This window comes from Meleagris gallopavo, chromosome 6 (genome assembly GCF_905368555.1).
Source record: "Meleagris gallopavo chromosome 6, MGAL_WU_HG_1.1, whole genome shotgun sequence".
In the NCBI taxonomy this organism is placed as follows: Eukaryota; Metazoa; Chordata; class Aves; order Galliformes; family Phasianidae; genus Meleagris; species Meleagris gallopavo.
In genome coordinates, this window is record NC_139409.1 from 24,748,700 (window position 1) to 24,771,349 (window position 22,650).

At 36.2% G+C, this 22,650-nt stretch overlaps 1 protein-coding gene across 6 annotated transcripts in view; it reads right to left on the reverse strand.

Moving 5' to 3' along the window:
- ICA1 (islet cell autoantigen 1) overlaps nt 1–22,650 on the reverse strand; it is a 68,406-nt gene that overhangs the window by 32,249 nt on the left and 13,507 nt on the right. For all 6 annotated transcript variants that reach the window (XM_085227496.1, XM_085227495.1, XM_085227494.1 and 3 more), the window contains 4 exons: nt 22,133–22,304; nt 19,921–19,993; nt 18,239–18,362; nt 16,051–16,249 (listed from right to left, as the gene is read on the reverse strand). In XM_085227496.1, coding sequence (XP_085083622.1) covers nt 16,051–16,249; nt 18,239–18,362; nt 19,921–19,993; nt 22,133–22,304 — 568 coding nt within the window. The remainder of the gene's footprint in view (nt 1–16,050; nt 16,250–18,238; nt 18,363–19,920; nt 19,994–22,132; nt 22,305–22,650) is intronic.

The window sequence follows — 22,650 nt, forward strand, 5'->3', positions numbered from 1 at the left end:
CTTCTGCCTCTAACATGCTACCCTGAGGCACTGAATAGATTATAATTGAAAAGGAAAATTTTTGGAGCTTTTAAGAAGCTGTATTTAAGAATTTTTTAAACTATATATACATACATATATATATTTATCATTAGAGATCCTTACCATCTCCCAGAATGGAACAGAACAACCTGAAAAATCTCTTAAGGCTGGATGACAATGTTCTGTACTTTAAATCTATTTGCAATTACAACATTTGAAACCTTAGCTACCCAGAAAAGTAATTGTGTAATAAGGGAAGCTTCAGAATCATCTTTAGTTTTAGTTGAACTAATACCTTTCAATACTGCAATTATTTTGATACTACTTTAAATAAAATAAATTTGTACTAAGTTTTCTCTTTTTGGTATATTAAAAATGCTTCATTAAAAACATTCTGATATTTGTGGGTAATAACCCTTAATACTGCAGGAAGCACCAAAAGGGACCCATTATTTTCTGTGATTGTTGACACATGTCCTGACAGGACATGGCTCATTTCAGCAATTCTTTGAGGAGAGCTACTTTAGCTCCCGTAGTATCCTCGAAACTGCAGTCATTACTTTGGCTCAGTATTTGCCAGAGTTTTTTCTTGTGTATAGCAGCATTCCTTTGAGTCCCCCAGGTCATACCTGATCCAGCTTGTGGAAGCTCTGGGTTTTCTAGGAAAGCATTCATAGCTAGCTGCCATTCATTTGGCTAGAGATCAACAGATTAACTTTACAAAATCTTACTGCTGCACTTGCCCTAAGACATGTCTTCCAGTAGGATATGATAGGTGCAACTAGTTCAGATGTTGTTACTTGAGATCTTCTTAGTGGATGAAGATCACACAAACAATTGACTCTAGAGTTTCATTCATGTTACCCTAAAAACTGCCCATTTCTCTCCACTGGAGCTTTAAAAGCCGTGCAGAAGCTTTTGAAGATTAGTTTACGTGCAGACACTACAGCAGACATCAGGAGGCAGATGCAAGGAGCCCTAAACAAAGTAATGATTGGGAAAAGCACAACTTCCTTTATAGCTAATAACCATAACTATTGAAATATATGCTTATTTGCTGTTTGAATTCATTCACGCATAAGCTTTCAAGCACTGAATCATGATAAATTCTTGAAGAGGTGATTGAAGAATTTCAATAACTTAAATACCATGGACAAGCCAACTCTCCCTCTTGCCTTTGATACATGAGAATGATCGACCTAGAAACACTTTATCTCAGGTAATTTCCCCTAGTCCTCAAGTTACCTCTAACACTTCTTAATTCTCCCTCTCCTTCCCTCCAGTTTTTCAAGCCGGAGGCATGGACTGCCCATGTATCAGTTTCCTAGAGAGTCCTGATGCTGGCTGACTAAGCTAATTCTTCCCCAAAGATCTTGACAAGAACTGTTGCAGCTATTTTACAAACGCAGTTGCAGAGCTGCAATTAGCAACTGGCTGCCTGAGAGCAGAAAATAATAATATCCAAAAGAGCTGAAACTATGATTAAACATACAAAAGAGCTCCTAAATCCAGGATTCCAAACAGATGCTATCATGTTACTACTATTTGCAGTCAATGGAGATGAAACCATTGCACTCAAGATACAAATATATGCCAGACAAATCACCGTTTTGATTCTGATTTTTTTTTTTTTTAAGAAAAGCAAAGTTGCCTATGCAACTTTGTCCTAGTTTCTAGCCCTTTTTTTATTCTGTCAGTACTTTGGGTCAGGTACCTGCCTTTTCTTCCTGTTTTGAAATCCATGTCACCAGGTCAGCTCTGCTGACAAGTTCTTTATGGTAGACTACCTGGGTCAAGGACAACGTCATGGCAAAAAGCAAAATGCTTAAAGAACTTTCCTGTGTTGTTGTTTAGTTGTTTTTTTTTTTTTGTTTGTTTGTTTCTTTAGCAGTAATATAAAAAATATAAGATGTTGCTAGGAACATTGCCATTTTTAAATCCCAGAGGATTTTTTTTTAAAGATATTATACAAATATTATATTTACAAAGCAGCCTGATCAAGGACACGAGCTTTCACTTCTTTGTGGATTTTATTCAGTGGAATATGAAATTTGCTCTTTGTGTCACATTTATATCTAATTTCCCTCTAAAGTTTTTCAGTACTCAGACTGTAAAACTTTTATTGCTTTGAATCTGTTGGCTCACATGCCATGTAAGTGCAGCCTGGCAGTAACGACTAAGCCATAGTCAAAACTGCTTACTCCATAACCACTGACAGTCAGCAGATGTGAGCAACTCTCTGACCCCTGTGAGGATATAAAATCATGGCTGGCTTGAATATTCTTCCTTTTTCCCCTGAAAAAGCCCAAAGGCTGGTTGTACTGTCTTCTGATATATTCCACGATGGCTATCGCAGAAATTGAATCCTGCTAATTAGCCTTCCCTCTCTCATTTATACAAACACTGACACAAAGAACTTATTTCTCTCTCGCTTTTTCTACCACCTCACTTCCTTCCCAGCTCTGTAATTATTCCTGCTGTTGCACACTGTATCTTTTCCAACTCTCATGTCTCTTTAGGTATGTGGAAAAACAAGAACCTCATCACACATTACGCATGTGGTTCCATGAATATTATCCAGTGGCATGAAGAATTATTTTTCCCTATTCTATTTTTCTTACACCCAGAGTCAAGTTGGATCTGCAAAATCGTATCAGTTCAGCCTTTGTATGGGGGAGAAAGTTACATTACTCTAAAAGAAAAAGTCAGAAGAGCACAAATGTATGATCAAAGATGTAAATAAGCTACTGTTAAAAGGAATGAAAGATTTTTCAGTCTGGAAAAAAGAGCTGAATAAGGAGTGCATTAGGAGGCCATCAGACAACATACAGACACTGGAAAAAGCTGTGCTTTGGCCACAAGAACCAGAGAACATTATATTAAACCAGCATATTAAACTCAATACATGAACAGCAGAACTTTAAATAATATCTGCGTCAGTTGAGAAACCCGCTATGTTTTATGATGTCTGCACTGGTCAGATAGAAATCACAGAATCACCTCCAAGGCTGGAAAAGATCTCCAAGATCATCCAGTCCAACTGTCCGTTTCTCACCAACATTTCTCACTAAACCACGTCCCTCAGTGCCACACCTACACATTTCTTGAACGCCTCCAGGGACGGTGACCCCACCACCTCCCTGGGCAGCCTGTGCCAGCACTTGACCAACCTTTTGGAGTAGAATTTTCTTCTAACATTCAACCTGAACATCCCCTTGTGCAACTTGAGGCCAATCCCTCTCATCCTATTGCTAGTTACATAGGAGAAGAGGATGACTCCCACCTCACCTCCCTTCAGATAGTTGTAAAGAGCAATAAGGTCACCCTGTGCCCCTTCTCCAGACTGAAGAATCTCAGTTCCTTCAGTCACTCCTCATAAGACTTGTGCTCCAGACCCTCACTAGCTTTGCTGCTCTTGTCTGAACATTCCCCAGGGCTTCAGAGTCTTTCTTGTAGCGAGGGGCACCATGTACTTGCTCTATGCAAGGTCCTGGTTGCTACTGTTGGTTGCAGATGACGGACAGATGGTGGGACTTCTGTTTGAGCTAATATACCCATCCTGAAGAATCAGGTAACACTGAGGTGTGTGTGTAGGTCAGGGTGGGATTGTAAACAAGGTGCAGTCCAGAACAGCACCTTATCTGAAAGCCGTGCTGTGATCAAAGGCAGTACAGATATTTTCCAAGTATTTTTCCTAAAAGACAGCAGTCTTTCTCATTTCACTGACACCTGTGTAATAGCAGGCTTTTCAGAATCAAAATTCAAAAGCATGCTGAATTTCCTAACTTAGAAAGTGTCCATTTTCAATTGCCAGGATGTATTCACACACTGCCTATGCCCAACCATGACTAAGTAAGGGAAAGCATTTGGAAATACTCCCTAAATTGTAACTGTAGGACAAGAAGTAAGCTTTGAACTCACATAAATTCATTTGAGGAAGAGATGGGAGTAATTTTCAGACACTGATGATTTTTACAGTCATGATTGCAGTACAGACAAAAGCCCAAATCTCAGTGCCTTACTTTCACAAAATTTTGTACCTTCCCACACTGAAATCTACATATATCTTAAGATCTGGGATTTCAACTTTCAAAGTAGCATGTCATAACATACAGGATCCACCTGGACAGATCTAGCTTAGCTTCCAGCATCCATTGCCCAAGCATGTAGGCAACACCCTTCAAGTCCTGGACGGTTGTCTGCCAAGTGAAACCTTAACTCATTAATATTTAAGAGAGGAGTGATGCACCAAACAGTAATATTGTCTACGTAAATCCTCAGGAAAAAGATATAAGCAGCAATTTTTATTTTGTATTGAACTTTCACTTTGCATTTATGAAAATTGTTAGAGCAGCCCTCCTACTAGGTTAGATATAGTGATCAGAACTAGCTAAAGATAGCCTGAACTCATATACTAAAAATCTTCTGTCCATTCAATCGATGAGGTATTGTTTCAATACATCTCAAAAGAACGTGGACTTTTTCCCTTGCCTGTTTAACTTTGAGTTCAATCTGAGGCTTCTTCCTCCCTACTATCACTACTACAGTAGTACAAAAACCTAAATCCAAACGCATCTTTGCAGCAGCAAAGTTTTGTTATATCCAAGTCAAATATCTTCAAGACATGAAAACAATCTCTGGCAAGCAACACTGCTCTTTGTGTTAAATAACTTTATGAACAACTGCCCTGCAGCAATGAATACACTTTCCACTCTTAAATATTTTAGTCCCTTCAGAGGAAAAACAAATAAAAACAGACTGAAAGGTACAGCCAAACAGCAACAGAAAAAGTCTGATATTTTTTTTTTTTTTTTTTTTTTTAAACTAAGGAATTATGGAGATCTTCCACTTCCTTCCCAATTTCTACCCCTCCAGCATGGCCCAACACAGGGAGACAATGGCATGCCAGCTGGGGACAGCAGCTTCTGCTGAGTCCTTGCCACTCATCCAGCAGCTGGATGCAGCCTTGACCAAAGTTACATTTCTCAGCACAATCCAGTGAGTTCAACCAGCCAAAAGCCAGACAACAAAAATATTTAGCTTTGAGCCTTACAATAGTTTTTACAAACAGAGGAGCACAGTGCAATTCCACAATATGAATCCATCTGCTCAACCAGCAATCAGTTCATTGCAATGAAGCATACAACACAAGGAGAAACTAACATGCTAGTTTTAAGAAAAATAGCTATAAAATACAGGATGCAACTGACTCTCAGACATGACAGCTGAGTCACTCCAACCATAATTTCCTTTAAAGTGGAGAAAGGTTTGTTAAATTTAAGAACCAAAAATTGGCAACAGTACTATATCTTCAATTCTTCAGAACCTCACTCAAATTCATTACAGAAACCACGATCACAGCACAACAACCATATGCTGAAAATTAGGCAAAGCAAAAAAATGTGACTGAGTCACACCGTCTTAAAAGACTCAGGAGCCTCCAAGACCACAAATCTAGAGATGTATCAAGCATTACTTTTCCATCAGCTTAACTAAACAGTTTTTAAAAATGATTTTGAATTAAACAAATGCTAAACAAGTTTACAAAAGACTTGCTTCAATTAAGAGTTATTTACTTGAATTGAAGCTGTGAAGAAAACATTTTTAAGCTAAGTTCATATATGATATTGTCAATACAATGTGAATGTTTGCATTGAGCTTTGCATGAGTTGAACTACATTTAGGCACCATCTTTTGAAAAGCTGCTTATCTGTAAGGTCATCCCTCTTCTCAGGAAAAGGGCTTTAAGTATTACTGATTTTTCCTTCCCAAAAATTGTCTCCCATTTTTCAAACGCATAGCTCTGCGCTCTGTTACCCACCATCTTCAATTGCAGTGGAAACGTATCTCACAGTACTTTGATTCATTTTTATAGCTTGGATCAATATGCAAGTTATTTTTAAAAGAGAACAAACAGTAAATGGCAATATAAAGGAAGGGAGGGCAATAGCAATGTCGCATCTAATCTGACTAACAGAAGGTCTGCATTTCCTACTTCAAGCAGCCTAAGTACGTGCCTCAACTTTCTACTGGTGACAAGTTTCAGTATTAGTCAAACTCAGGATGTGTGCTATACCAGGCTGAAAGGCAAAAAAATGTATTGATGCTAATATAGTCCTTGAAGCAATGACATGCACAGATAATAATTACCAATGATTTTCCTAGTCCGTTGACTAGGAAACTCCTAAATTGCATGCAAGACAACATTCACCTACATAGCATTACTTCAGAGTTTTGGGATAGATCTTTATGATATGACACCAAATGCAGTTTTAGTAGTAAGCACACATCTGTAAGTCTGCAGTTGAGAGTAATTACCACAATAGCATGCTCGGACACATACTATTCTTAACTGCAAAAGGGTGCACATTTTTGCACAAGAACATGTATCCTCTTTAGGGAGGAGGTCAATTCTGATATCTCATATCCTCAAATGACTGACAAAATCCAACAGCACAAATGTCTATAACTAGATACAGCCTGAAAACAGACTTTTTTTTTTGTAACTATAATGCAAGTCTGCAAGATGCCAAAAGCAACTGTAAAGATTTGTAGCACAAAGCAGGCCAACTAGAACAGATGACAAAAGCAAATAAATAAGCTTCCAGGTATGGAAGATCTTCATCAGCTCTAAACCAGAAGTAACCTGGACTAAGCACTAAATGTGCTGAGGATCGCTCTTAGTTCTTCACAAGTTGATTGTGTTAATTATATTGCACAATCTGAAAGCAAAGCACAGTTGGCACACATGGAGCAGGGAAGTGCTGGCAAGTGTGGAACAATTAGACAGTTAGCTCTTGCAGGAGATAGAGACAGGTAATTACTGCTTTTGAAAGCTGCTGAAAGAGCAGCTAGAGGGGTAATGTAAAGAAAATTGTAACACAGCATAAAACTAAACTCTCTACTATGTCAATTTCATTCACCTAGTAATTGTAGAAGCTGAGCTGTATCTCATTTACTGAAGGTATGTTGAATCCTTCAGGTGCAACATCACAATTAGATAACTGCATTCATATTTTTTCATTCTCTTGCATCAAAATCAAATTAGTCTTGTTCAGGCCCTGAATATCACTTGACTCTGAGGTGCTTCTGAGCAGTTGGATGGGGAAACTGGGTCAACTGGAATTAGGCAAAGGGATGTTAAAAACTCATGTTTAGGGGCAGTAACATTTTCCCCAGTTAAAGCATCAAAAAATACTAGTTGGCTGCAAGGTCCTTTTGGCCAGTGTAAAGGGTTGTGATGGGTGAATGCATAACGTACTGGGAAATGCCACTGACACACAAAGCAAATATTAGCAGTATGACACCAATAGAGTCAGAAATATTCTTGTACCATCAACATGATAACCGGGCTGCCTTTAATATTTAGTGCCTAGGTGCTCACACTGTCCTGAGTACAAAGCCATCCTGTCTACAGTGCTAATGCAGGAAGAGAAGTTGTGCAGTTGAGTTTCAGATTTTGTTTTCTATTTAACATTTTTCTGTATAGGCAATAGAATGATAACCACTAATAATCACGAGTCACTTGCAACACAGTGTGTATATTGTACTTAACTGTGTACTCTTATTGGTCCAGAGATAAACACAGTTTTGTATAAATACACAGCTGTATTTACCTAAATTGACAGTGCTGTTAAGTAGAAAAATAAATTATGATTAATAAGTTTCATAGTTGATGTTTAATACATCAGTTTATTTAAAACATTTTCCCCAAAATAATTCTATTCTTTCCTGACACAAACTGAGAAAGATTTAAGTTATCATAAAATGTTATCATAAAAATCCCTACATCATCTTCTATGTTGCACTTCAGACTTCACATTGCGCTATCACAAAAGAAACATCTGAAATTTAAGCAGGGCTTAGGTAGAATATTCCTTAAGAAGAAAACTTGAAATGACACATCACATCAGACATTTCTCTGGTTAGAATGGTTCTGTTCAGGGTTTTTTTTTTTTGTTTGTTTTTGTTTTTAAAATCAATTTGGTTTCATTAAGAGAAGGAGAAAAATCAAACAGTATCTTAGAGAAGATTCAGAGCCTATGTAGCACATAACTGAACAGCAAAAGGCCTTATGAAGTAAAAGCAGATGGGCTACATTATGTATGTGCCCAGGCATTTTAGGAAAGTATAAGAATGAATTCCTGGGCAGTGGTGACCAAAAAACTTGGTTCTCTTGTGTAAACAAAGTTTTCCCCAACAGCTGTATTCCCCTTCCTGTTTATTCTTCTCTCCTGCAGAATTATCTCAGTTCAGTCACATCTGTACTTCATTTATTTTTAAAAAATATTTCTTTAGCTACCTCCTAGCTTTTCAGATTAAGGCTGAGGGAATTTTCCAAATCTCATTTCTCCTTTCACAACCTATCTTGTTTACATTTTTACACTTCATTTGGGCTCTGAATTCACATAATGTTCCATATGGGTTAGGGGCTTTGCCCACACAGATCAGTTTGCAGGATTAGAGTTTTCAAGTGACCACTTGAAACTGCCTAGGCAATTATCATTTCTTCCTGATTTAAGACCAAAACACAGCAGGATAATTAAGTGAAAACAGTGTTCAGCTGCTCCTGTCTTCCTTTTTATTAAATTTCAAGGTTACCTTTAATGCTTACACATTCCATAATTATTAGATTTTAAAAATCTGTTGGAGCCTAAAGTTTGCCACATCATATTTGAGAACACCTTTCTAACACGGGTTAACAGTAACCATTACATTAAAGATTAACTTAACACTATTATTGAATTAAATCACTTAAGTTTTTTTTAATTTGCTTTATTCTGCTGAAGTACTACAAGTTCTAATTATATGAACAGTGGTTTTAACCTACTTTATCTTGAGCTACAAGGATGAAAGCGCATCACAATTAAACCACGTCTGCTTCTTTTGCATTTCAACTAGGTTGCACATAACAAGATCACTAAAGTATGTCTAACACTTCATTGCATTTTTATTATTATTATTATTTTTTTTTTTACAGCCATTTTGCTGGGTCTCATCTGACTCTTTTTAAAAATAATTGAGTGGATGATGAACCACCTCTCAAGGGCAGCCTCTGGAAGCAACTCTATCCTACAAACAATACATCTGAAGATGATGTAATCTGTTCCAAAAAGCTTGCTTCTATTTTTAAATAGCATCCTTTTATTATGCTTTTAAAAGGGCATCTCTATCACAAACTGTTACTTTGCATTTAACCTAGTAACAATCATCACTGATATTCCGTATAAATGAAATAGCTTCAGAAAAACATTGTTTTCTCACTGTCTAACAAAATCCTTATAACTAGTACTTGAAATGGCAATTCAAATTTATAAAATTATAAAATATACTGTAAAAAACTTTAGCTTAAGGTCAATTTGTCATAAAAAAGTGTTTAAAAAAAACAATTTAAAATGCTTAAGTATTTTGTACGTAAAGTATATTTTGGTTTGGGTTTCTGCACTTAATGCTACTGAATTTGACACTGAACAACATGGAAAAAGCTTTACATCAGAAAAAGCACAAAAAAGATGTTCTCAGCATTGAAACTTCATCTGATTTTACAAGGAGAGACAGTGATGACAATACACAAACTTTTTTTTTTTTTTTTTTTTTTTTTTTTTTTTTTTTTTACAGAGAGCACTTTCAGTGCTAGTTTAGATGATCTTGGAGATCTTTTCCAACCTTAATTATTCTACGATTCTGATTTCTTTGACGGCAATAAGCATGCCACAAGAAGTAAAGGATGTGAATGCTGTTATCTCCCATCACTTTGCTACACTGAGATATAGATCTCTGAATGCTAACTGATGATGTCTCACTAATTTTAGAGTGCAGCAAATATTACTGGGTATCCAAAAATCTCACTTCATCTCTTCTGATGAGTAACAGCAACCCAGATCAGCAAACATATCAGCAAGAGTGATAAAGATGGACTATCGAAGTGATAGAGCCTACCTTCTCACATTTCTACTAGGTACGATGAAATTTAACAGTATTTTTCACATAATTGTGCCACAAATATCTCATACCTAATTATGATCTACTAAAACTACTTATAGGTCTTTCTGTCATCTCCAGGGAACAATGATCATCATCTACTACACCACATGCAAAGGCTTACATTTTTGTCACCTAAGGGAAAAAAAAAAAAAAAAAAAGCTTAAAATTCTGCAATAGTTAACTTGAGAAGTTACTGTGGAAGTATCACCAAAACAGAAACAACTGCTATCTACAACTTTCTCCTTTTTTTAAACCAAAGTTGATAAACAGTAAATACCATAGCTGGCTCTAAAGATGAATCATTTACAGTGCTACTTGTAACTGTGACAGCTGAAAGTCTATTGATTACACCACTCTGACTGCAAATGCCAAAGACATTTTTCTTTGGGATGCTGGTATACTTTGCTGCTTGGAAAACCAAAACACTTTCCAGCTTAATATCATCTGCAAAAGTAATTAACATTAGCACATTTTCTTTCAGTTGACTTTTAAATAATTACACTAGAATACCACCAAGATCCACAAAACTTCTAAGACTGTTACCCTCAAATGAAATTCATTTACTAGATGAGCAAAATCACTTGGAAAATATATTACAAAAGCACGTCATGGTAGGAAAACAGACTAATTGATCTTCAACATATTTTCTAGCTTTATTTTCTATGAGTTTGTTTAGTGTTCCTCAACCAACAGTCTCAGCTCTTAGGTGCACATGCTATTTAATGCAAGTTTAAATTCACTTTTCCAGTAAGCACTTTTGAACAATCCAGATTTATTACATGCAATGTATTTTTTCTACTACTTTCATAATTTGAATAGAACCACAAAATAACATCACAAAATTCTGTAATGTTATTTATAAACTTGTGTTGTTCATTACTCTTCATTTTGTGACTCTCTAAATGCCTACAGATTTTTCTTTTCATCATTTTACCACAAACTGAAATTATTACAAGGATGGGAACTGTCAAATTCATTCTTGTTTCAAAAGATCAGTACCATATTAGTTGTCTTTTATCCCTTCCTTAGACTTTTTGCTTTTCCTCAGCACTTCAAGAGATTTAAGTTTAATAGACAATTAAAAAAATAATCCTCATGCACATTTCCACAGTGCCTCCAGGCTTGCAGGGCTGTTCACAGCTCTGGTGTTAATGGAGGGTTGGAATACGGAGTGCTGGAGATGATGCTGTAACGTGGGACAGCCCCTTCAGCATCACACAACCAAACTGCACTCATACCAGGCTGAGCTGATAGGCAAGGAGGCAGTGGAAGAACAAACATGTAGGGGTGTCGACAGCCTCCTAAGCCTTCCCTAAGCTACGGCAGATGCATCTTATCCAGACTTGCTAGGGTTTTACAATATATACATTCTGATGTTTCCCTTTTGACCTTTTGATCAATGAATTTATTTAGATTCTCATTCTTCCCCAGGCATCCATAAGTTTTAACTTCTTTCCTAAAAGACATCTAGCAGAGAACTTGTGCTGATCAGCTACTCCCTGCATGAGTATATTTATAAAAACAACAGTCTAAATGATTGTTATGTCCTCTTGAGTTTTCCTTTTTCTTACTGCTTTGCCTTTTCTCTTGCCAGACTTATGTTTAAAATGCCATTTAAGTACATTCATTTTGTTTCAAGTATATTTAGAGTCCTCCAACTAGGAAAACTTGAGATGAACTGCCTCCAAACAGTTCAGTGGAAACTTGCAAGTTCCTCACAACTGCAAAGTAACAGCCAGACATTAAGGGACCTATAATTTTTAGGGTCTCTAGGGAAAGTGGGAATGTACTGACACTTTTTTTCCACGGTAAGATCTATTCCACTTCTTCAGCACCACTAAGGTAGACTCTACCCAGCAGTGCTGCACCTTGAACTCTCTCATCTCCCTGAACAAGGAGGCCCAGCATACTCCATACTACTTGTCCCCCATAGTTCCCACAAAAATACTGATCAAGAAACTACTCCTCTTCCAGACAGTACTCCAATCTAATACGTAATGCTTTACAAACAGAGATATATCACTGCTATCTCAGTACCATAAGGCTTGCACTGTATTTCAAGTGGATGAATCTCACAGCATTCACAAAGCTCTGCAGCAAACATCCCATGCATTGCTTATTTGCACAGTTTCAACCTCATCTCCCTCCCACTGTTTGGTTCATGCAGAAGCAGAGATCCTTGCAAAGCAACAAGGAGAAACTGAGCCATCAACGGTTTACGGATTATGTTTCCACCCCTGGGGTAAGCAGTTCCAGGTATACTGAACCATGACAGAGCCCCAGCCTCCACATACCCAGTTCTCAGTACACTGCTACAGCACAGCTTGCCTGAGGGATCCCAGTACTTACAAAGCTCTGTGCATTTACACAGCCACTTTGGCTTGAACCTCAGAACAAAGAGAAACAAAAACCCATATATATGGTAAGGATTAATTTGTTCTACCAATGTAGCATTATATATATATATATATATATCTTGCTATCTAAAGGATTTTTCATATAATTAAAGTTCAGTATGATAATTTTTTTCAACTTTATTTTTCAACCTGTTACAAGAGATACTGTAATGTCTAGTTTATACAGTGTGATATAGACATTCTTATCAAAACATCTGAGCTAAGTAAAATTGAACCGAACAGCCTCTTCTGTGTTCCTTACAAGCAGAAAATGCATGGAAAAACTTCTTTGTTTTTTCAGAGCTATGGTAAGGAGATTCAGGGACCACCATTGGGCTACTTGGTCTGCAATTTTACAGTATCACAGCAGAGCTCACACCGCACGGTGCAGTCACCAGGCAGATAGAACAGCCAAGACTTAAGAAACTCTCAAACCTAATCAGTGGTGGTGAATTTGGTGAATGAATATTATCTCAATGAAGTTACTTTAAATATCACAGTACTGCATAGCAAAACACTTGTTAGATTTCCTCAGGCAACACTTGAAGCTCCAAACTGGGGATGAAAGACCACTATATCTATAGCTGTGCTTGAGTATCCATAAATCATAGAATGGCCTGGGTTGAAAAGGACCACAATGATCATCCGGTTTCAACCTCCTGCTATACGCTGGGTCACCAACCACCAGACCAGGCTGCCCAGAGCCACATCCAGCCTGGCCTTGAATGCCTCCAGGGATGGGGCATCCAAAACCTCTGGGCAACCCATTCCAGTGTGTCACCACACCCTGAATGAAAATCTTTCTCCTAATATCTGATCTAAATCTCCCCTGCCTTTGTTTAAAACCATTCCTCCTTGTCCTATCACTATCCATCCAAGTAAACAGTCATTTATTAGTTTATAGAAAGAACAAAAAGAACAGACCTCCCAAAAAACAACAGTGGAGGTACACAGCATCTATAGAACACTGTGGGGAGAAGTAAACATTGTTTCAAGTAGTAACAATCACAAGGATATCTTCATGTAACAATGTAAAAAGGTTGCTCTGTGGGTTATTGCTGAAAAAACAACACTGAACACTTTGAAAATGGCAGTATAGCTGGATCTAGTGTATTTACACTAATGTCTTGGAAATAGTAGAAAATTCAAGTACCTCACTGCTTTGAAAGAGAGCTACAAAAATGCCAATGTTTTAACTCAGATTTTATCAGCTCTGAAAATACTGACTCAACTATTGATCTTTTAGCCTTACCTACTCTGATGGGAGGTATGAAAAGCCCATCTGGATTGATTTAACTTTGGCCTCCTGAAACAAGAACTGCCTCTGTACACATAGAGATGTATTTAACATTATAGTAGGAAAGCCTACAGAACTGAAAAACAGTTCTATAATAAATAATGCTGTTGCACTGGGTACATTAAAGGACTCTATACCAGCACTGTTTACTCAAAATTAAAAAGACACTTACTGAAGTAGCACATAACATTTTTACAACAAGAAAAAAAATTCTTCAGACTTCAAATGCTCTCTCAGATTAGCTCCATCAACTACTTGCTAGTGTATCACTACATAAGAAATTCCAGATCAAACATTTCTCACTGGTGATGGCATATTTGAGAATTAAAAAAAAATCTTACATCTGTAATTATGGTATTTTTCCTCAACACAAAATTAAGCATGAATTAAATTATGAGATCCAAAATAAGCCTTAAAAGCTCTGCATTACACTGCCACACTATGGTATAATCAAGATCTGCAAGCAAGAACATAACAAAAGAGAATAAAAACAACTTCAATAATTATCTGAGACTGCAGTACCTACCATTTGTTATGTTTATCTACCTCAGCCCCAAAGCACTAAAAACAAACTTGTGCCTTGTTCAGCATCAGCTACCTAGGTAAATTATACTTATGGATTTTGCTTCCGTAATGTTTTTCAAAAATGAAAAATTTAACTTCTGCAAGTGTTAAAACGTGTAGGAAAGTTGATACCAGGAGCATTCTTTACTTTGCTGGCTGCAAAACATAGACGTTTTTGTTCTCTACAAAAATATGTGATCTGAAAGGTTTTCTGTTGACAGCCAGAGGAAAGAAAGGTTCAAAGACATTCTTTAAGGTTTTTTTTGAGGTATTCAAGGCAATGCTACAGAATTTTAGCATCAGTATCACACACAATGATCTGTTTATGCTAAAATATAACTCATTTTAGACTTGCAAACATTTCAATATACTTAACATGGTACAAATGGGAAAATTTTCCTAAATACTACTAAGTTTAAAAAGACTTTATTTTTGCTGACCTTGAAGCACAGCAATACAAGAGGTCTGAAATTTCACACGCAGCTTTTTAAATGAACAACTCATGAGTCAAAGCATAAATTTTAATTATTTTGCCATTTACATAATTTATACCTTCCATAGCATTTGTTTTTCAAGAAAGCTATAAGTCAACTTCGTATGACCATTACCAGCACTGCTTTATTCGTTCTAACATTCCATTTCTTAAGTGTTTTTCTAATAAATCAAACATAACACGTAAGCAATTGGCTGATGCCAAGACCATACCAATTATTTTACCTGTAAGAACTTGCCATTATAAACATTTCCCACAAGGCATAATAAAATACTTGCCCGGTGCCACAATACTTACAGGAATATCCTGCACTGAAGTATATAAATAAAGATTAGATGGCTAGCTGGAATTTCATCTGTTCCACCCCTTTCTTAATTGCTATTGTCATACAGTTTACAAGAAATGGTATAGTCTAGATGCATACCAGTTCTTTTCCATTAGGATGGCTCACTCAAGTTTTTAAACTCCAAATTATGCACCTTTCATCTCCAAACATTTCCAGTCACAGAAAGATGACTGCTCAAGCCATTAATGAACAAGAATTGTCTTAAGAAAAGTTCCAGTCCTTCACTAATACACTTAAGGGCCTCCTGAGCATTCCTGATCAGGATCAACCCAAATAAATTCTATCCTCACACTTAGTAGCAAATCTGCAGACTATCCTCTGTGACTTGTGATTGGCAGGGGAGGAGTACAGTCAACCTGAGAGACACTGAAGGAAGACAATTTATGGAGAGTGCATTCTTAACAGTTTTAATAGTTAGCAGTTGCCCAGGAATCATGCTGAGCTGTATACAGAACTCCTCCCTTAAATCTGACAACACTCCATTCCGAAAAAGCCTGCTTTTAACTGCACCCAAAGATTTATCAGCAGATACTATGGCATTTCTGTTATTATGTCCATTTTAGGTACAAAAATCTATTTTCCTTTCCCAGATGAAAGCAGGCATATCTTCTTCAATTAGTCATTCAGGTATCACAGCTAAGTATTTAAAATTAGATAGCCTTCTTTAAAACATATATTTTATTTAAATTATAAAGATTTAAGATGAAGTTAAATTGACTACTGAAAAATGCTATTTCTTACTACCATATCTTCCCTTACAGCCTACTCTTCTTTGAAGGATATTGTATTCCATATCAGATTAATTGGAGTTTTGTCACACGGAAAAAGATTAGTTATGTTTAATGGCATTTTTAGCTCTGCAGAGTTATATCTTCCTCAGAACAATCAAAATCATGCTTCATTGCTTCATCAGGCACTCCACTCCAGGAAACTACAAGAAATGTCATACCTTCCTGAACTTTTCCATCTGCTTATAAAGATCCGGATCCAGCTCCTGAGACACATCTTTCATCCAGAGCAGAGCTCCTCTGTATTCAGTTCGATACTGTTCCATGCGATTTACTGTCAGCCACGTGTCTGATATGGCCCTATATCTGAAAGTCTCCACTTCTTGATATAACCTAGTCAAAGGAGCACGCAGTGCTAATCTGGGGAAGACATGAAGAAATGAGGGGAAGGAAGTCATTCTGCAAAGGCACACAAATTAATATAATTACATTGATACTTTGCTAGTAATCAAGAGACAAAAAAAAAAGAATTCAATTTTTACTGTGTTCAGACAGTTGTACAGATTGGTTAGGAATATACACAAAATTGATAGTTTTGTGTGCATATTGTGTTTCTAGTTCTCCTAGTCAAGTAGCAACCTTTCATAGTTTCTTTCACTTACGCATGCTAGTAGAAAAGAAACTTCTGCTAATGTGTGTGTTTTATTTAGTAAATAAAAACATATTAGCTTTTTTAACTTTCCTCTTTGCAAGTTGCATTTAACAAGTGCAAGAATATACCTGAGGTCATTTATATTACTGGACGCATACCACAGATGCATCAGGATAGTTATGTTAAGCCTCAGAAAAAGCATTTCTTAGCCTTTAATCTTCACATATACATGTGAACAAAGAAGTCATCTATCAGGTGCCTAATTAACTGATTTATTTTTCTTTATTTTGAGGAATCCGAACAATTCTATACAAAGATATTTATCTTTGGGAAGATTTTAGGGATTTTCTTAAATGTTTGTTCCAGATACTACACTTAGGAGAGGCAGCAGGGGACACTGTTGTCTTCGCTATGCCATCACTTCAGCTCCTAATGGGACAGAATTACTCCAACTTTTGTCATGTTTCCATCTGCTGCTTCTGCTTTCCTGTTTCTTGCCAGCAGCCACCTCACTGGAATGGGTTCAATCAGTTCCACACCAGTGTAGAGCTAGTTTAATTTGTCACTTAGGGACTTCCTAGGCCTAAGAGAATCTCTAATTTCAGCTCCAATAGCCAGCAAATTTCATTTACTTGATCTCCAGATTGCTACTGGCATTCAACATAAGAACAATTCTCACTCCAAGATGAGCTTGAAGATGGCTTCAGAAAAAAAAAAGACAGACAAACATCTGTTTTTATTTTTATGGGAAATAATTTTGAAAGACATCTTACTTGATGTACATTTAGGAGATATAATAAAATGTGAACTTCTTACTGGGTCTTTTTTGGGTATAATATACATTTCTTCAATTCTACAAATACCTAACCAGTCACTCAAATGAAAAGTTCACTTTAGATGGACAGATTGTACAGTGCGATTTGTGTGAAATGTTGAGCTACTTAAAAAAGCAAATAATTCGGGTTTTAGCTCAAAGGTACCTTACATATGTTCTAAAGATCTTACTCATGGCTGTTCCTGGATTTGCTAATGACCAAACTGCAGTCCAAGATAAACACGAAATTCTCAGTACTTGGTAGGTGAACTTTTATTTTGAGCCAAACAGCTGCACTGCTCAGCTAAAGCTGGAAAGTGTCATGATAATTAAGAGTCTCCCCAAATCCTTTAGGATTTTTACTTTGTCGCAAAACTGAACTTTCCCTTCTGACTGATGGAAAATTTAAAGCTTTCATAGTACTAATATGGAAAAAACAAACCACAAAATCATACACACATAATGAAACCTAACAATATCTAGTGCTGTTGCTTGTAAATCCTTTGAAAAAGCACAATCAGTGAGACATCAAGAACTCCACAGAAAAGCAAAAGTTTGTGTTCCTCTGTATCCTTCACATTTTACTGATTTGCTCCTACCCAATCTACATAAAGTCAGCAGGACGTTTTCTTGAGATTCTTTCAGTAAGGTTAAAGCAGGAAATGGCTTTGTTTCCTTGAGGTGTGAGACTCTATGGTCCAGAAAAAGCCACCTCCTACCCCTCTCAGGACCTAGACAGCTCCCCAAGATAGGAATGCTGCAGTATTTTTCCACACAACGAGAATTGCAACAAAGCAGGAAAGAGACCTGAACCAGCTCCTTTACTGCCCCACTGCTAGAGAGGCCATGCGGATAGCACCGGTACAGCTTCAGAACTGCTGAGCTGAACAGCCATCAACTACCATTATCCCATGTGATCAGATGGTAATTCTGACATACATACCTTTGCTGAGAAGAAAAGCAGAGGGCCTTCCCAGTTGCTTGCATCATTTTTCCTGCTCTTGTTTTATCCTGAGAACCCTGTGATCGAAGAAATTTCCCCAATTCATTTTCTTCCTGAGACAGAACTAATGAAAAATAAACGAGTGATCAAACATGTAATTTAAAACATTATTAACAGCTTTTAAACTGGCCTAACATCAAATAGGTTAAGTCACTCCAAATCCAAGCAGTACAGAAAAATTTCATGGAATTCCTGAATTTATAAATCAGAATATTTGATGAGTTTCCTGCATTTAATAAGAATCACAATTTTGTCAGTGCCAAAGGTCAAAAGAAAAAACATGCTACTTTCTTCTTGAACAACAACAACAAAAAATAAAAAATCATGATTGGATTACATGAAGGACCCAAAAGTGGCACAACTGTATATCTAATCTGGTCTTTGTTTTTCAAGCTTGACTACTGACTTTTTTTTACTCTGAAAAAAATCTAGTCACTTAAGTTAAACATTTATTTTCAAATTACTTTGCAGTATCATTTTTAGAACTCTAGGATTTTTCACATTTTAAATAATACTCTTGAATTTGTTTTTTTTACATAAGAGGATAAACAAAAATATATGTTTATATATTGACATGTTGCCTACTCCCAGTTTGGCATCTTAAGTTTCTATGATCTCACATCCTTACAAAAACATTTAACGGTGGCCTCATCTAACAGTCTTTCAAAGTGGCTGTCTTCAATAGCACTTATTTCTGCCCAGGCTCAATCAGGAGAATGCTCCAATATACTGAAAGATGTTTTGAAGTTCTCTTATCATTCTGGTAAACGCTGACAATCATATTGCAGACTCATTGCACACTATGACAGAGTGTGCTGCATGCACATCTTTGTCAAGGAAATTTCATCTGCTATTGTGGAATACATCTTGAACTCCAATACACTACTAGTCTGCATTACAATTTTACCTCAATATCCTTAAACATCTCATCATCTCTCAACCTCTTCTTTGGACAGGCAAAAGAAAAGGGAAAGAGTGGAGAAAATATATATAAAATTGAGCAACAAGAAAAGTAAATTTAAAGGTGTTTCCAAAGTTGATTCTCTTTTCTAGGCCACAAACCACAGCAGCAGAAAGTCAAAAATGTTAATGGGAGAGAACTTCTTAGGTCTTTTAATACAACCTGTTGTTTGAAACTTCCCAAATGAGGTTCCTGTCTCTCACTAATGAGTGCTACTAATTAATGTCCACCTGTTACAGCCAAGTTAGCATCATCAAATTCATCATAATAGTAATGGATCAGTTAATTATAAAACTAGTAATAAGACCAATGTTCTTCATAGTCAATCTTGATAAAAACACAAAAATTCATAACAGAGTTAGAATTTCTAACGCAAAACAGTTCTGAATTTAGTCCATGTAATGTAATGGGAAAAAAGACTCAAAAAAAAAAAATAAATCAAGCTATCCCACATAATTGCTGCTTTGTGTCACTGTATAAAACATGAACTCGGAGATCTATAAACAATTAAGCAAATCTACATTTAGGTGACTGCAAGGAACGTTATCTTTAACTAGGATTAAAGCAGTAGTTCCCCATTTCCATTTTCACTTTTTCACTTGTTAGATGATTCCATATTGCAGATCTCCTTATTTTAACTACAGTATTTGATCATACTTACAACAAATCCTTTTTTGATAAAGTTCTATTGCTTTCAACAGCTCCATACATGTTCTCTGAATTGAATGGAACAGCTGGAATTGAAACAGAGTAAACAAGATTTTTAAGTGTATGCAAGAAACACTGAAGATTAAAACAAAAAAAGAGCTTATCTTAAATTTTGTTGAAATCTAGGAATTTGTATCTTCTTCTTAAATATTGAGTAACCTTTCCAGTTTGAAAGTGTATTTGCCTTATTAGTTGTGCTTTTCTTTCAATCACATTATCCATTGAAACTATACAGACAGATCAATCAAAACATATAAAAGGAAAATAAAGACAAAAAACATTTTGAAAACAGACCAAACAGTTGATATTCAACCAAAGTACTAATGAATTTTTTTTAATTAATACCTTTTGATACATATGAAGACATACTAATCTTTGCTTTTGAACACCCTCCAACAAAATACAAGGTTATCAAAATGCCTATCTGCAGTTTCACTGAAACATGTTAAAGGGCAATAAGTATATTAAATTTTTAATACCACAAAGTAAAGTGGAACAAATTCATGTAGTTATGCCAACAGTAAAATTTTTGATTTTTAAGTAAACTTCTTATTGTCACAGCTCTGGTTTTCTAACCAAAATGATAAAGCAGCAGTTTCCCCAAGAAAGTATAGAATAAACATGAGTCTTGATTAAGTTCTGAGAATTAACAGGAAAACAGAAATTACCACTCCTTTCTGTTTTTCTAAAACCTGCAATTTAAACTTCATCTTTGTTATATCAAGTACCATGCAAATAATAGCAAAATGGACTCCTGTAGCAGTAACTATAATCTTTTGGCACCTGCTTACCTTCCTTATGTATACTAGGACCTCGTCTTTTAAGCAGAGAGCATGACTTGCAGTTGAAAAACTGCTTAAGTTAAAACATTTTTACTTTTTTTTTTTTTAAATCTTGTAAGCAAATGTACAATCAACAAATGTACAGATGATACAGTATATTCGAGAGCTTGGCTTATGTAATTATTATACTAGAGCAGAACAGGACACTCACCCTACCCTGGGCTCACATAGGAAACTCCAGTGGAGTGAATCTCCAGAGAGATCCTTCCCCACTGGCAGTCAGCTCCTAAATGGGCCTAAGAGAGATGGAGCCAGGCTCCACCCCTTCCTGCAGCACAGGTGAATTGCCTTCACCTGTGCTCCTGTGGCTGACTCATTGCTCGCCTCAGGTGATCAATCAGAGGTTCAGGCCATGATTCAGCAGCCCCATACAGCAAATTACCCTATTTATAATCCCACATGAAGTAACAAAGCATCCTGTCTGATGAACCTGCAACACAATAACCGCAATAAGAACTCAGGTGTATATATTTATAAAGTACTGTTTCAGTCCCTCTAGCTTATTTCACAACAATACTCCCCACTTCAAATGTATCACGAAAGCCACATACGTGCCTAGAATCCTCTAAGATATATGTTATCACTACCACAGTTAGCGTACAAATATTTGGGTGTTGTAAAAGTTTCTTGTACTTCAGCATAAATGCATAAAAAAACAAAAATCCTAATTCAATGATTTTCTAAGAAAAACAGTGACATAAAACATTGACCATTACACTAGAAAACAATACCAATGAAATTTAGCTGTACATTAACTTGGTGATTACACTTCAGAAGTCCATTATCTGTCTTTTTTTGATTTAGCTAAAGATGTTGAAGCTCTTCAGTTTGTAGAACCTTAGCTGTTTTCCAGTGTGGCCGAAGGTACTGACAGTAGGACTGTATTTGCCACACAGTAGTGTCCCATCTCCCAGTTACTCTTTAAAGACTCAGAAACTGCCTTTTCTCACGCTGACAAACAGTAATCTGTACAAAAGCCTCAGAGAGCAGACTGCCCTATGCACCAATTCCTGATAATAAACAAAGGATGATCTCCCGTTCCTCTTGACAACAAAAACTAAAAAGCCTGCCACCAAAATCTGAAAATAAGTATGAGGCACATCAGGTTTCAAATAAATTTTTGTCTTACAAAAATGCCACTATATTCCTCGTGTCTCCCTAAGTATTTTTGTCCAAAATTGGAAAGGATACTATACAAAAATAATGATAAAAATGTATATACATTATTATATAGTATGTATAGGTACATATCTTAGAGTCTTGATGGAAATTAAAACATCTTAGAAGTTGTGAGAGAATAGTTATTACACAGACATTACAAACCTCTAGTTTTGCATCCAGATCTGCATCTGAAGCCACAACATGTTCATCTTCTTTTTTTCCTGTGACTTTTATAAGGGTTTGCTTTGTTTTCCAGTACTTCTGTTGCATTTTATTAACCACAGATTTTTCTTGGCTTTGAGCATATTGATCATAAAATTCCCTTGGATAATTGCTAAAATATTAAGAAACAAAATAACAGAACTTCAATATGATGCTTAAAAAGTAAATCTAACAAACTATATTAATAAATTTCCATATAGAATATGTCATGTATATGTACGTATGTGTATTCTAATATGCATCTCCTCATTATGCATTAGTAACAAAGTTATTAATGCAGTACAAGTTCCACCAATATCTCCTATCCTCCTTTGGAAAATAATACACTGCATTTAATCTGAATGCCTTGGGCACGTAACATTGCCGAATAATCAATGGATAAAAAATCTTCCCAATGCATTATAGAATAATTTACAGTCCCTTGAATTAAAATTTGTTTTTATACAACTAACAGGAAA